At 53.7% G+C, this 13,606-nt stretch overlaps 8 protein-coding genes across 8 annotated transcripts; 4 read left to right on the plus strand and 4 right to left on the minus strand.

Annotated features, from left to right (window-relative positions):
- Positions 1-57: 57 nt before the first annotated feature.
- Positions 58-1,697, minus strand: AYL99_06002 (hypothetical protein; the record flags this gene model as incomplete). The annotated part of the gene is made up of 4 exons (XM_018837512.1): positions 58-376; positions 435-544; positions 605-1,552; positions 1,608-1,697. 4 exons carry the CDS (start codon positions 1,695-1,697, stop codon positions 58-60), a joined length of 1,467 nt encoding a protein of 488 aa, XP_018694365.1.
- A 605-nt stretch (positions 1,698-2,302) lies between these two features.
- On the plus strand, positions 2,303-2,971 carry AYL99_06003 (hypothetical protein; the record flags this gene model as incomplete). The annotated part of the gene is made up of 2 exons (XM_018837513.1): positions 2,303-2,307; positions 2,386-2,971. The coding sequence occupies 2 exons, from the start codon at positions 2,303-2,305 to the stop codon at positions 2,969-2,971; spliced, it is 591 nt and encodes a 196-aa protein (XP_018694366.1).
- Positions 2,972-3,518: 547 nt separating this feature from the next.
- AYL99_06004 (hypothetical protein) lies at positions 3,519-5,427 on the minus strand (the record flags this gene model as incomplete). The annotated part of the gene is made up of 6 exons (XM_018837514.1): positions 3,519-3,606; positions 3,695-4,184; positions 4,241-4,358; positions 4,448-4,595; positions 4,649-5,185; positions 5,243-5,427. The coding sequence occupies 6 exons, from the start codon at positions 5,425-5,427 to the stop codon at positions 3,519-3,521; spliced, it is 1,566 nt and encodes a 521-aa protein (XP_018694367.1).
- Positions 5,428-6,213: 786 nt separating this feature from the next.
- Positions 6,214-8,412, plus strand: AYL99_06005 (hypothetical protein; the record flags this gene model as incomplete). Its single annotated transcript, XM_018837515.1, has 4 exons — positions 6,214-6,265; positions 6,322-6,623; positions 6,681-6,842; positions 6,898-8,412. 4 exons carry the CDS (start codon positions 6,214-6,216, stop codon positions 8,410-8,412), a joined length of 2,031 nt encoding a protein of 676 aa, XP_018694368.1.
- A 93-nt stretch (positions 8,413-8,505) lies between these two features.
- Positions 8,506-9,621, plus strand: AYL99_06006 (hypothetical protein; the record flags this gene model as incomplete). Its single annotated transcript, XM_018837516.1, has 2 exons — positions 8,506-8,597; positions 8,691-9,621. 2 exons carry the CDS (start codon positions 8,506-8,508, stop codon positions 9,619-9,621), a joined length of 1,023 nt encoding a protein of 340 aa, XP_018694369.1.
- A 178-nt stretch (positions 9,622-9,799) lies between these two features.
- Positions 9,800-10,601, minus strand: AYL99_06007 (hypothetical protein; the record flags this gene model as incomplete). Its single annotated transcript, XM_018837517.1, has 3 exons — positions 9,800-10,069; positions 10,127-10,316; positions 10,381-10,601. 3 exons carry the CDS (start codon positions 10,599-10,601, stop codon positions 9,800-9,802), a joined length of 681 nt encoding a protein of 226 aa, XP_018694370.1.
- A 360-nt stretch (positions 10,602-10,961) lies between these two features.
- Positions 10,962-12,645, plus strand: AYL99_06008 (hypothetical protein; the record flags this gene model as incomplete). Its single annotated transcript, XM_018837518.1, has 2 exons — positions 10,962-11,454; positions 11,507-12,645. The coding sequence occupies 2 exons, from the start codon at positions 10,962-10,964 to the stop codon at positions 12,643-12,645; spliced, it is 1,632 nt and encodes a 543-aa protein (XP_018694371.1).
- Positions 12,646-12,708: 63 nt separating this feature from the next.
- On the minus strand, positions 12,709-13,516 carry AYL99_06009 (hypothetical protein; the record flags this gene model as incomplete). Its single annotated transcript, XM_018837519.1, has 2 exons — positions 12,709-12,712; positions 12,738-13,516. 2 exons carry the CDS (start codon positions 13,514-13,516, stop codon positions 12,709-12,711), a joined length of 783 nt encoding a protein of 260 aa, XP_018694372.1.
- Positions 13,517-13,606: the final 90 nt, after the last annotated feature.

Consider the following 13,606-nt stretch of genomic DNA (forward strand, 5'->3'; position numbering starts at 1 on the left):
ACGACAGGCAAGCCCTTAAATCGCTCTTGTTCCTCTCGTTCCAGCGCCTCGTCGAATTCAGGACGCTTTGCGGCCTTTTCTTTGCGCCAGGAACTCTCCGATGTCGACCTCAGAGGCCGCGATTGTGTCCTGTTCGACCACCTGGTAATAGTCTCGCATTTCGGGGAAGACATCGGCAAACTTTTGGCTGATGGACCAGTGCGAAAGACTACATACATGCGTGGCAAACTGGTCTGACAGGGTCATCGTCCCGGTCGCCGGGTCAGTGTCAATGGCTGCATCGAGCCCGTATTCCCAATTGACGCTGCATCCGAGAGTCTGAATCGCCACGATGTAGTCACGCATATCTTGAATCAATCCGTCGCGCATCTCAGGGCTGGGCGCCGCGAACCAGGCTCAGTATTCAATGCGCTGATGCAGGAAGGAAGACTTACAATATCGGCAGATCCACACCGGGATGATGACGGACGAGCCTTTGAAGAGGCGTTGGTCTCATTGCCTCGGGGAGCAACGCATACGTCTCTGCCGAAGGGGCAATTGTCCACTATCAGCCCGTTAATTGGGTGGTTCACTTCCCTAGGTGAGGATGTCCCTCAAAACTAACGCGCATGAAATGTGCATAGGTGAAAATCCAAGCCAGAGCTACATAGACGTCGAAGTTTTTGAGCAGCCGCATGTACTCGCAGGCCCAGGTTGCCGGGGTGTGGGGATCTTCTGGCTCGCGTTCGCGAAAATAGAGGGCGAGGTCAACTTGTGCAGAACCCAGGACGACTTCGACGGGAAACCCTGCGGCCAGTTGTCTTCGTCCGTAATCCCGGAAGTCGGTATATACAGCAGCCATCGGGCACCGCTCTCCCTCGAACAAAATCGGCTGGATGAGGTACTCCGGGATGTCAAGACGGAGTGTCTGCTCGCCCTGCAGGGTCAGGACCTGACTTGCCCTGGCCGTCGCTGACAGGAACGAGGAGTCGCCGAATACGCTGATTGATTCCACACTGGGGGTATCGTGGTCTCTGAAACAAAAGATTCGAAATGGGTCTCGAGGGTCAGGTCTCCGGGGGCTCTGCGTAGCCACACCAGATACCATTGGCAGGTGCCATTGATCGTCGTGCGAACCTGCCCGGCTCGTCAATATGGTCGAGGGATCCGTTTCAAACGCGAAGTGAAGCGGTCCTTCTGCAGGAGGCACCCCTTGCCGTCGAATCAGCTCTTCTTTCTGACTCACGTCCTCACCGAACTCGTTGAGGTCTGTCTTTCGAGCGTGGGTTGCAGCCCAGGACTCAGGGTGCGACGACGTGACAGCGTATTCAGACGGGTCAATGCCGAGCCTCTGTGCAAGCGTTTGGATATGCGCATCGTCTCTCAAACTCTTTCGAATCTCGTCACTCCCGGAGTGGATCAATTGGAGAAGCCGCTGCAGCATCTCCTTCTGAAGCGCGGATTCGGTCTCAGCTCGCTCCCAGTGGATTTTCCGTCGCCTGTCCAGAGAGGCGTCGTATATACATTGGAGTCCCAACCGACTGCAGGCACTGCAAGGGTTCCCCCCGGAGCACTACGAGGAGGCGGTCAGAAAACTGTGGCCGAGCATGACGGGGAGATTATCCTACCTTGGACTTCCGGATCTTGCAGCTGAAACAAGCCGTCGAGGCTTTGCGCCGAGACGCGCTCGAGCTGGACTCGGGAGTGGCAGTCTCCATTCCAGGACGAACTGGGCTCGTTCGCCGCTGGTTATCTGGACAGGACTGGGTACGTCTCAGTTGATTTCAAGGTGGCGTTGATACCGCCGATCATCTCTGGTGTATTCAGGGCTTCGTGGGCCATTCAGGAGAGGGAATATATAGAGAGCGGGCACATGATAGATGCTGAATCTCAGGAAGGGCATCTCGATACGCATCCTTGCGTCCTGTAGAAACATTTCGGCCAGAGCATATCATATGGTGATTTTCAATACGCCGTACACGTGATCCGTTCTTTGTGACGTCGATCTTGGAGTCTGTTCAGGGCGGCATCGATTTATGCCTAAAGAGGTTAAGAGCCAGCCAGCCACGTGAGGGGAAAGTCGGTGGCATCCACCAGTTTTTCCACGCCTTGGCAAAGATTTTCCGCAGTCTGCGTTTTCCATGTCTTCGAGGACGGCAGCAATACCTTTTTCCAAGCTGCCACCTTACGGGCAGGCGGAGTAAAAACAAGGCCATCACAGCACCTGTCACTTCACGGGAGCTGAGATCTTCGAGACACCCTCCTTCAACCAAAGACCCTTCTGATTCTGCCACTCTAACATCTACAACCCGCTTCCACGATCATGAGGTTCGTCGTACTTTAGTCTTCCTCCCATACTACTCTCATTTCTTCGTGCTGACACATCGGTGGTCTCTCTCTCCACAGGATCGAAACGTGCCACCTGTGCTCCCGCCCCGTCTACCCGTCCAAGGGGATCACGTTCGTGCGCAACGACGCCAAAGTGTTCCGGTTCTGCCGCTCGAAATGCCACAAGAACTTCAAGATGAAGCGGCAACCACGCAAACTCAAGTGGACCAAGACACACCGCGCCCTCCGGGGCAAAGAGATGATCGTCGACCAGAACCTGCTGCTCTCGCAGTTCGCGAAGCGCCGCAACGCCCCCGTCAAATATGACCGTCACCTCGTCCAGGCGACCATCAAGGCCATGGAGCGTATCGAGGAGATCCGCGCTCGGCGGGAGCGCGTGTACACCCGGCGGAGACTGAGCGGCAAGGCACAGCGGGATGCCCGGCGCAGGCAGGATCTCAAGGTCGTGGCCCAGGGAGAGCATCTCATCAAGAAGGAGTTGGCCGATCTGGAGGCCGCGAGGGCCGAGATGGAGCCTATGCTCGACCAGGTTAAGAGAGACATCGAGGCTAGTAGGGTGGTCGGGGAGGAGAGACTGCGGCAGAAGAGGAAGAGGAAGATGTTGGTGGGTGGAGGAACGGAAGAAGACATGGATTTGGACTGAAGTGCTTGCTCTTCCGTGGCAGCCATGATTATGTATATGGACTGACCGACCGACCGGACGAACGAAGCTGTTGCGATCATGATACCCGGCGTTCGACGTTGTGAGACCAGGCTTTTTTTCTCTCCTTCCCCCTCTCTCTCTTGAGGGTAGACAGCATTGTTGGTCTGGCGCAAAGGGCGTTGTTGATAGGCATGTCAAAAAAGTTAATTTGCGTAGATGAATTGACCCTTTCAAGACCTTTTGAGGAGTTTCTGAGTTACTGGAGAAAGGAGCAAATAGAACAGCCGAGCGTTCTATTCCCAGACACTGCCGACCTCACTACATCCGTTGGTAGAACAGGATTATAGGTCAATTCACATCGGGATTGCTGGCTCATGATCCCCATGGCGGGAAAACACAAGTCAACAAATGCCTCAGTTCGGTATATACAGTGGCCCATTTCAAAATTATCGTACTTGAGCACTATTATACGCAGACTCAATCTCAGATTACTCATAGATTTGTGGTGTGTGTCGAGGGATTCCTCGATCCTGCTCGTCTTGCAATCTCAACCCGTGACCACGTAGTGCTTGAAGTCCCTGGTCTTGAGGTTGCGCTCGAACATAATGTCGACTTCTTGGTACGTTCTCCCTTTCCTGTGGTGGAGCAACACAGTCAGTATACGACGACTCCTGTCGGGGAGGATATGTTTAATCGACGGCGACAAAGAGGTGGTAAACTCACAATTCAGGAACTCGAAAGTATGACCAAGTCAGGCACAACAGGGCTAGTCCGCCAAAGAAGAAGCCAAGCTTTCCACGCATGTCCGCCTGGTCGGGGTTGATCATGTAGGGAATGGCGACGGTCATGACGATACCGGCCGTGGCCTGGACCGCGGTGGCGATGGCTATGGTCTTCCCGCGGACACGAGTGGCCGACACTTCGCATAGCAGGACGAAGCACACGGGGCCGATGGACAGGTCGTAGATGAAGTTCCAGATCAACATCAGGACGCTCTGAGCCCACGAGATGGAGGGCCTGTTGTCGTAGTTGGGGGCGCAGTCGAGGATGCCGATGATGATCTGGAGGACGGCGAGGAGCGCCAGGCCCGTGTTGTAGATGGTGCGCCGGCCAAAGTAGATCAGCAGTATCCAGGAGAGACAAGTGCCCACGAAGCCGATCGCAAGGAAGCCAACGCCCATGTTGAATGCTTGGTCGGAGGGTAGGCCAGCAACTGATCCTATGTAAGCAACTCCTATAAAAAGAAGTAGAGTGATCCATTGCACATACGGGTGAAGAAGTAAGTGGCATAGCCGACAAGGTAGATCCCCGAAAGGACTTGGATGGTGTAAACCCCAACGGCAACCTCTGTTCGGCGGATGTTGATCTTTTTGAAACAATCCCGATACTACACTCGCCGTCAGTCTCAAAGTCAAAGTGCCAACCAACAACAGCCTCTAAAAAGAGGCAATGACACACAAGAACAGAAGAACTTACAGTGGAGCCCGCCTCAATTTCCCTTTCCAATCGATCCGTCTCCATAATCATGGCCAGTGTAGGTCGCACATCGACCTTTGGCGAAGCCAGTCGCTTGAGAGCCTTTTCGGCATCCTCGAACCGTCCTTGTCTTTGCAGCCACCATGGGCTACGTTCATGTTAGCAAAAACGATGCAGATTCAGGTGCCTAAAGATTCTGACCTTTCAGGAGCAAACGGCAGACCAATCAGAATCACCAGTGGCCAGAGCCACTGGATGGCAAAGGGCGCACTGTAAGCCCAGTGGCTGTCAAGTACATGGGTTCCAGCAATGACACCATTTGCGATCAGCTGGCCGGTCACGAAGCAGATGTTCGTACAGGATGTCAAGACACCTCTCAGGGCCAAAGGGCACACCTCTGAGGCGTACGCCGGGGCGATCACGGCGTAGCTTCCCAGGACCAGCCCCCCGAGCAATTCACCAACGAGAAGGACAGGAAGCGATCTCGCAAAAAACTGGATAAAGACAAAACCGGTGGTGAGGATAACACATGCTCCAAAGGTCTTTTTCCGGCCGAACCACTCCATCGGGTAGGCCGCGAAAAAGGCGCCAACGACTTGACCGATGGGCGAGCCCATGCTCAGACCGGTCTGCCATGGAGCTGAGACAATATAGCTTCCGTTGTAGAGATAACCGAAGTCACGCTGAAATGCTGGCGTCGCATACAATTGACCCAGAAGTTGTGGATCAAAGGCACACCTGTTCGCCCACCTGTTACCGAAGTGTGCGAGTGTTTTCATTATGGCCGTCACTCACATGATAACACCCAGCGAGAAGAAGAGAGACCAGCCGACAGCTGCGGGGTACAGCCTCACGGCCTCCCAAAAAGAATGCCCATGTTCTTCGTCGGTGGCTGTGCGTGCTTCGGCGTTGATGTCGTCAATAGACGCGGTGGCAATGAGGCCCGCAGGCTCTTTTCTGATCTCAATGTCCTTGTCCATATCTGCAGTTCCCGCAGTGAGCGACATTGATCAAAATCTGTGAATGTTGGAAGAAGTAGAGCGCACAAATACGGCCGGTTGACGGGTAGTGATCAACTGATAAACGCCTCCAAACAGGGGCTCGTTATCAAGGACGATAAGAACATGAGAGAGGGTGTCCGTCAGTCCTTGCCGCTCGACTTGACCCCTCCCGTCGGTAGCGAGATATAGTAGGTCCAAGGGAAGTGGCCAGGGTCTGGAGTGGTATGGTGCCCCCCTCGCGTGGTTGGAAATCATTGCCACGAGGGCAGGACCTCACCTTTGCTATCAACTTGAATTGCCGGAGGTATATGATTCGACCGACTTGTCAGAAGCGGTTGCTGCTCGTCTGGTTCGTCGATAGCATCCATCTTGTTGACTGCCTCGGCGCAAATGGAAGCGAGGAAAGCCACGCTGGTGCCAGGATCGTCAGAGCGAACTCATGCGATTGCACTGTTACATGGAGGGAGAAATGCAGGTTAAGACCCTAAAGAACCAGCCTAGCCATCAACTGAGGCGGGGATCTGCGTTCATGGGATATCAGGATGCTATCGTTACATTGGGAAGAGGAGGAGAAGTTGCAAGTGTCCGGAATGGTTAGTGAAAGCGCATCGAACATGATTGGCCAGTGGATGTGGAGACCTCGTACGGTCGGCCATTGTGTATGCAGACGCAATATCAGATTACGTAATGCGGACCGGCACGAAATCTCAATGTCTCGGCTGACATGTGTCCCCTGAATACGTCTGGGCGTACAGAATCGACAAGATGGAGCCTCCTCGGAAGAAGATCCGGCGCGTGGTGAATAGTTGTCTTGAATGTAAGGCTCATGTGCTTGGCAGATCGACTTCCGCCATCTCCTCTAACAAGCCGCAGGCAGGAGACGAAAGATTCGCTGCGACCTGAGTTCCAATACAACAGACAAATGCACGGCGTGTGCTGGCCGCGGTATTGCCTGCGAGAAATGGGAACACTCAGCAGATGCTCCCGACACTTACAATCTCGAACTCGGCGCAAGACTGCGCCGCGTAGAGTCTCTCCTGGAGAAATTGACAGACGTTGAATCCCTGAACACCATCGAAGCTGCCTTGAATGTCGGGGCCGGAGATGGCTCAATAACTGCACCTATTGAAGGACACAATCACCCGCCTCTTATATCGCTGTTCGATAACGCAGTTGTACGTTTGATGAGCCGTTCTCTTCCCCCCTTGATCGGTATTGGCTTACGGTTGTAGTTTGGTCACCAAGAACAGTCTACGCCGTCCAGCGCGGCTGAGCGTTGCAGCCCGTCCCAAGGCTCGGGAGGCCCCCAAAATGCGAAGCTAGAGAAGCTGCGCCTAGTGCTGAGCGCACTACTTCCCACACAGGAAGACGCAGATCTGATCGTCGTCTCCACGGTGAGTGCTAGAAAGCATCGTCCAGGCGCCACTCTGCTGATGTATATCTCAAAAGAATGCATGGGGCCTCGGCCACTTGGTTTATGGCAACAGAACCACGGCAGAGGTAGATTTTGAGATAGCCACCTTGACAAGAGGCTCACCACTAAACATAGCACGCGCCCTGATGCATTTCGCCATTCTCATCCAACAAATGCCACCTGAATTTGACTCCTCGAGACTCCAGTTCACCTCGCCCATCGAAATCGTGCTACAAAAGTACCTGCACTACGTAGCAGACCTCGTTACCTCGAAAGACGACTTCGCTTGTACAACGGAAGGCTGGGAATGCCTTCTTCTCCAAAGCGTCTTCTACATTAATGACGGCAACCTACGCAGAGCTTGGCTGGCGGCACGTCGAGCTCTATATACCGCCCAATTTTTAGGACTGCATAAGGACTATCTCAAGTCTACCCGGAGTGAAGACAGCGATGGGGACAAGCAGAGAGTCAACGCCATTAGGTGGGTGAGGACCGTCATGCTTGATCGCTTTCTGGCTCCTATCCTTGGGCTTCCTTGTGGGGTCGGCAACGATTGCTTTGGTGAAGAGGTTACAATGGTGCCTATCATCAACTTCCTTGATGTTTTTGAACGCAAAATTTGCATCATTGCCGGGCTGATTGCTGCCCGTAACCAGAAAGAGCCGGCTCCTGGTTATACCACCACGCTGGACATCGACGAAAAGCTCGACAAGCTCGCGAAAGAGTCGGGCGATATCCTGGCGAAGATTCCAGCTATGGATGCCTCGCCCCAATCCCTGGGCGAGGGAGATCCCTTCAAATTGGTCCTGGCTCAAATATGGTTCTATCAAATTACCATAATCTTGCACATACCGTGGATGCTGCGAGCGTTCACCGACAACAGATTTGAGTACAGCAGATTCGCGTGCCTGAATGCGTCGCGAGAGCATCTCCGCCGATACCTTGCTCTCCGAGATACAAACAACACTCAAAATACGGCTCGTGTTGTTGACTTTGGTACCGTCATTGCTGCCGCAACGCTGATCCTGAATCGGGTCGAAGCCGCAACACGGGATGTCGTGACGTTTGACACGGAGAGAGACATGAGACTGGTTTCTAGAGTCATCGATTCCATGCGGATGGTCTCCCGTTGGCCGCGAGAGTTCATGGCGCGCCAAGGGGTCGAAGTTATGGAAGCTCTTCTAGCATTGAAGAACGGCCCCAGAGATCCCAACACAAGTGACACGCTGCGATTTACTATACCTTTTTTTGGCCCTATCGTCATTTCGCGCAACCAGACCCCGGCTTGTCCCAAACCAGGCACGGTGGCGCAGGACACCTTTGACGAAGACGATCCGATCGACTCTCTGCTCCGGTCAAACGAGGTTCGTAGCGACCCTCAATTCAGTGATATGCCCAATGGACCTGTTCAGGGTCGCCATTTGTCATTTGAGCAAGCAAACATACCTGACTCTGGATGGATCCCTCCTTTGCAAGCGTGGGACTTTGACACGATTCCCCCATGGGGCGGCTCGTTCAGCTTGTGGAATGTCCCTGACTGGAACACCTGAGGGAGAAATTCCAGTCACGTTGTGGTCGACAATTTATTCCTTTAGAGAAGAGACAGGAAATGACGTTCTCCCTTTTGTCGTGGGTTTGAAGACATGGCTGCTCGGCCGAGCTCTCCGAGCCATAACCCGCCTCACATGCAGACAAACGACGATCACGAAACCAGTCCTGAGGCGTCCATTGGCCGGTGCAGAGGACTCCAACTTTGAGATCTTCAAGAAACCAGGAATTGCTATCGTGACCCGAGACCACAAAATCCGCCAGGACCCTAATAAGCCAGAGTGCGGGTTTTCATCATCACCGGAACCACAAGTGGAGTGGGTAAGGCGCTGGCGGGCATCCTCTATTCGAAGAATGCAAAGGTCTACACCGCGGCCAGAAACCACGGGCGTACCCTCGAGGCCAACGCAGACATCGAAAGCCAGAACCCAAACTCCATGGGAAATCTCCTCTTTCTCAAACTGGATCTTGAGGACCTGAGTAGCGTCAAAGCAGCGGCGGAAGAATTTATTTCGAAGGAAACCCGCCTCGATATCCTGTGGAACAATGCTGCCATTTTAATGCCGCCCGCGGGCTTGAAGACCATACAGGGGTGCGACCTACAGCTCGGTGTCAATTGCCTAGCACCCTTCCTGTTCACCAAGCTTTTGACGCCGACGCTGTTGGCCACGGCCCAGGTCTCTCCGCCCGGGTCAGTCAGAGTGATGTTTGTGGCCTCTTCTCCGACATACCTCTTTGCACCGACAGGAGGAGTGGAAATGCTTCGCCTAGAGGATGCTGGCGAACAAGACCCTACATATATGTACGGTGTGAGCAAGGCTGGGAATGCGCCGTATGCTCTGCAATTCGCAAAGTTACACAGAGAGCGTGGCGTGACAGCTGTAGTGTGTCGAGAACCTTTCTGCTATCGCGTATCTTGGAGCTCTGGCTCACAAGTCCGTTCCACTCAGAGCGGCAACCCCGAAAATCTGCGCTCGGGTCTGCCGCGGCATATTTCTAGATGGGGACAGATGCTTATGCGACTGCTGCAATATGATCCCGTCTACGGCGCGTACACCGAGTTGTTCGGCGGTCTCTCTCCAGAGAGCACACTTGAGAAAACGGGAGCATGGCTGATGCCCCGGGGACGCATCGGGAAGTTGAGACCTGATATCGAGGAGGCAGGCAAGAGCATAGTGGGCGGAGGGAGTGGCATTGCCGAAGAGTTCTGAGCCTGGAGCTGGGAGCAGATCAAGGACTATGTCTAGAAACCAAGGGGTCAACATCCTGGAGTTGGACGGTGCAGCACGAGAAATCCATGACTCCCAACTCCTGTCTTGCCGCACTTGCGTTCACACGCCGGCTGTCACTAGGAAAGATGCACCGATGATCAGCCCGTCTTGGAATGAATCACTTGGCTTTCTGGAGCGCAGCCCTTCCCTTCTCCAGCAAAGGGGCGTGGAATATCTTGAATTCAGGATTCCCCTCCAACGCTGTCTCGATCATAGCCGTCGCCAGCACGCCGACGCCGATCACGAGTCTGTTTCCGCATGTGGCTGTGTTGATGCCAGCAGTCGACCTTTGCAACACTCCACCGGGCCTGACCACATATGCCTCCCAATTTTGGTTGTTCTGTTTCTGCTCGTCGGAGAAGGCGAGCAGCCTCGTCTCCGCGAGCCCCTGGGCAGAGTGTCAGGAAATGCAGTCATCTCCTCGAACGTGTGTGGCAAGCCGTACCTTCGCCTTGCGGGTTGTTTGGAAAAACCACAGAGACGCGTGCTGGTCATTGATCACGAACATGCCGCTCAAGTAGACGATTCGGAACAACTTGGTCGTAGCGCCGTCACGGGCCTTGGCCATGGCGTCGCAAAATGCGAGTGGATAGCCGGCTTCAACATCTGCACCGCCCGTGTATGTGCCCAGCGCCCTTGCAATTGCGTCGGTCATCAAAAGCTCCGCTACACCCTCGAAGAGGACAGATTGGTATTTACCATATGCAAAAGTCCGCGTCCTTAAGCTCCTGCAGCACCGAGTCTGGATAGCTCGTGAAGTCCTCGAGAACAATAACTTTGACCTTCGAGTTACTCGCGGCCGGCTCAGGCAGTGCTCGGCGAGAAAGCACCACAATCGAAGTGATTTGCGGATGGTCAATACATTGATTGAAGATCTCTCCTCCAATGAATCCTGTAGCTCCTGTTAGAATTGCCTTCATATTGATTCGTTTTGTCGAAGAAGGACGAAGTTCTTCGCCATCAATACTTCGTAGGGCTGTATCAATCAAGACCTATCAGCTCCCGGAAAAGACGAATGGTTGCTGCCTGCAGACGGCAGCTATTCTGTAGTTGGACAGAGCTCTCGGCCGAGGACGCCGAGCGGCCGAGCGAGAGTTTCAGCTTCGCCTTCAGCTTCGGGTCTAGAACGCGATGTGGACGAGGCTGCAATATTCAGCCTTGCGAGGACTCTCGATTAGTCAGCGTCTCACCACTGGTCAGGCCTTCCAAACAAGACTTGGCTGGGATTTATTGAAACCTGAGTCTTCACATCTTGTTCCTCAGGGGTCCAATCAAAGAACATGGCTGAAGAAGCGGTGATCTTCCCCTCTCAGCCTCTGTTCATGGTGGACAGAGGCTGGCAGCGTCGCAAAAAGGTGAAGAATGATGGATTCTCTCACGAGTTCGACATCCAAACCTCGCGCGTGCCTGAGGTCACCATCAAGGTGGCGAATTGGTCACCCAAGACGAGACCAAGGTCACCACACGAAGCCAAATGCACCGAGAGGCAAGCGAAAACCAGTACGAAGGAGTCAAGCCAGGTGCAGTTTCTGGCCTACAAACCCCCCGTGGTGAAACAAAAGCAGCGTGGCAAATCGAAGAAGTATGAAGCACGTAAAAGGACATCCGATGAAATAACAGGGGCTGGTGATAAGCTTCCTATTCCAAGTACCAAGACGGTGGCCGCCAGGGAGGACATATTCTTTCCCAGGCAGGTACTTCCTGGTACAGCAACAGCCCTCTACACGGTCATCGACCCTGAAGTCCGCTCTTTCCAAGAGTTTATGAGCTACTGTATGCCTCCAGAGAAGGAATCATGACGGTTTGGGTGCTAACACAAACAAAGACCCGACACGACTTGCTGCAGCGATGTATCCGATCAGCAGAAAGGTGCAGCTCACATACAACCCGATAGAAACTATATGGCTACCTGCAGTTGTGACAGACGAGGTCGCCCTGCACACGATCCTGTTCTCATGTGCCACACACTTCTCCCTCAAGTTTGGGCATCTAACGTTCAAGGATTCACACTTGCTCATGAAGGTGATTCTCAATCGACTGAACCGGCGACTCCACGACGGCAAGTATTCGGACCTGACAATTGGTGCCGTGTCGTGCCTGGCGCTGAATGAGAATCATCTGGGTAACCACCAAAAATGGGAAATGCATGCCGCTGGGATGTCCGAAATGGTACGAACACGAGGCGGATTCGAGGCGGTGAAAGATGCCTTGCACATGAAGATCTATCGAGCCGACACGATTGGTGCCGTTGATACGCTCTCCCATCCTCATTTTCCGCGCCCACCCAGAACGACAAAGTCGCTCTATAGTACGATGGTACTTGATTCAGAATTTATAGCCACTGAAGCGCAGGGTTGGGACCTCCATTTGGCACCGTCTGTGTCGAATGCTCTTACCGAGCTCGCATACTTATGCCACGCTCTCGGCCTTGCCGCTGACTTGCAGATACTGGTTGACCCTCTTGCCTTCGACGAGGATGTGACGTGTATTCAGCATGACCTGCTACGGTCACAGAATTCAAGTCAGGGCGCTGTCGAAAGGGTGTGCGTGATAGCAGCACTGGTCTTCATACAGACGCTCACCCGAGAGATCCCATTCACCAGACTTTACTCTGGCCATCTTTCTCGGCAGCTGAAAATAGCCTTCCTTGCCGTCGAGCCTACAGCATTGCCCGATGCCTTGATATTCTGGCTTCTTTTCATGGGGGGCCTGGTATCTGTCGACACGAACGAGTACTACTGGTTCCGGAAACGTTTAATGCACTTTCGGAGTATCCGACACGAGTTCCTCACTTGGGAAGATGTCAAACGTCAGCTTCAGAAAATATTCTGGATCGGCAACCTTCAAGAAGACTACGGATTGAGCCTTTGGCAAACTATCGACGCATCTACCGAGTTACCAAGCAATCCAACTACGGCTTGGACAGATATGGATCAAAGTCATCCCCATCAAGAAACATGTTGATATGCGTAGCGTACAGCTTCGGGTACTGCCACAAAAACCCATGACCAGCACGCGGATAGATGATCAGCTGCGCATTAGGAATTTCATGATACAGCTCCCAGCTTTGACTCGTGGGAATCACGATATCATTATCGCCGTTGGCCACGAGAACGGGCATCTTGAGTTCACCTAGCCGGTCGAAGACAGTTCGAGGGCTTTTCGTGAACAGGTCCATCGCGGTCTCCAACTGTCTCTGCGCTGCACTACCATGTCGATCCAGAAGATCGAGGCTGAGAGGCTCCGCCGTCCTCTCTTGCACCCTTTCCCAATACTGCTTAAAAGCGCTGCGCCCTGGATCGTTGTCGGGGAATAAGGAAAATTCCAACGCTTTGAGACCCTGTTCCCGTGTTTCTGCCTCTTCAAGCACCCTCAATGCTTCGGCTGAAGGATCCTCCCGTGGCCAGACCACCCCGGCCACATGATCCGCGGAGGGTATCCATGAGCCCGTGCCACTGAGGATCAACTTGCGGACGAGATGTGGCGCCGTCAGTGCCGCCATTTGGACGCAGTAGCCACCCATGGAGAAACCCAATAGGTCAAATTTGGGGAGTCCGAGAGCTTCGACAAAGCAGAGCAAGTCCTCTGCCCACGCTTGAAATGTTCGTGGGACCTCGCCAGAGCTGCGGCCAATGCCGGCATTGTCGAATATGATCACGGTTCTGGATGCGGCCAGTGTGTTGACAAGCAGAGGATCCCACAGGTCCATGTTGCCGCGATAGTGCATGTGCATGACCAAGGGAACACCGTCCCTCTCGCCAATGCGTCGATATGCGAAACGGACTCCATTTGCTGCGTCCACGTATTGAGTGACGGCTGTCTGAGATGTTGACATCGTGTCAAATGATCGATATATACTTTGGACGATGAAGATTCTTCAGGGCTGGATGCAACACGGTACCAAAAAGTATGAGCGGACATGCTA

Source organism: Fonsecaea erecta (assembly GCF_001651985.1).
Source record: "Fonsecaea erecta strain CBS 125763 chromosome Unknown Scaff4, whole genome shotgun sequence".
In the NCBI taxonomy this organism is placed as follows: Eukaryota; Fungi; Ascomycota; class Eurotiomycetes; order Chaetothyriales; family Herpotrichiellaceae; genus Fonsecaea; species Fonsecaea erecta.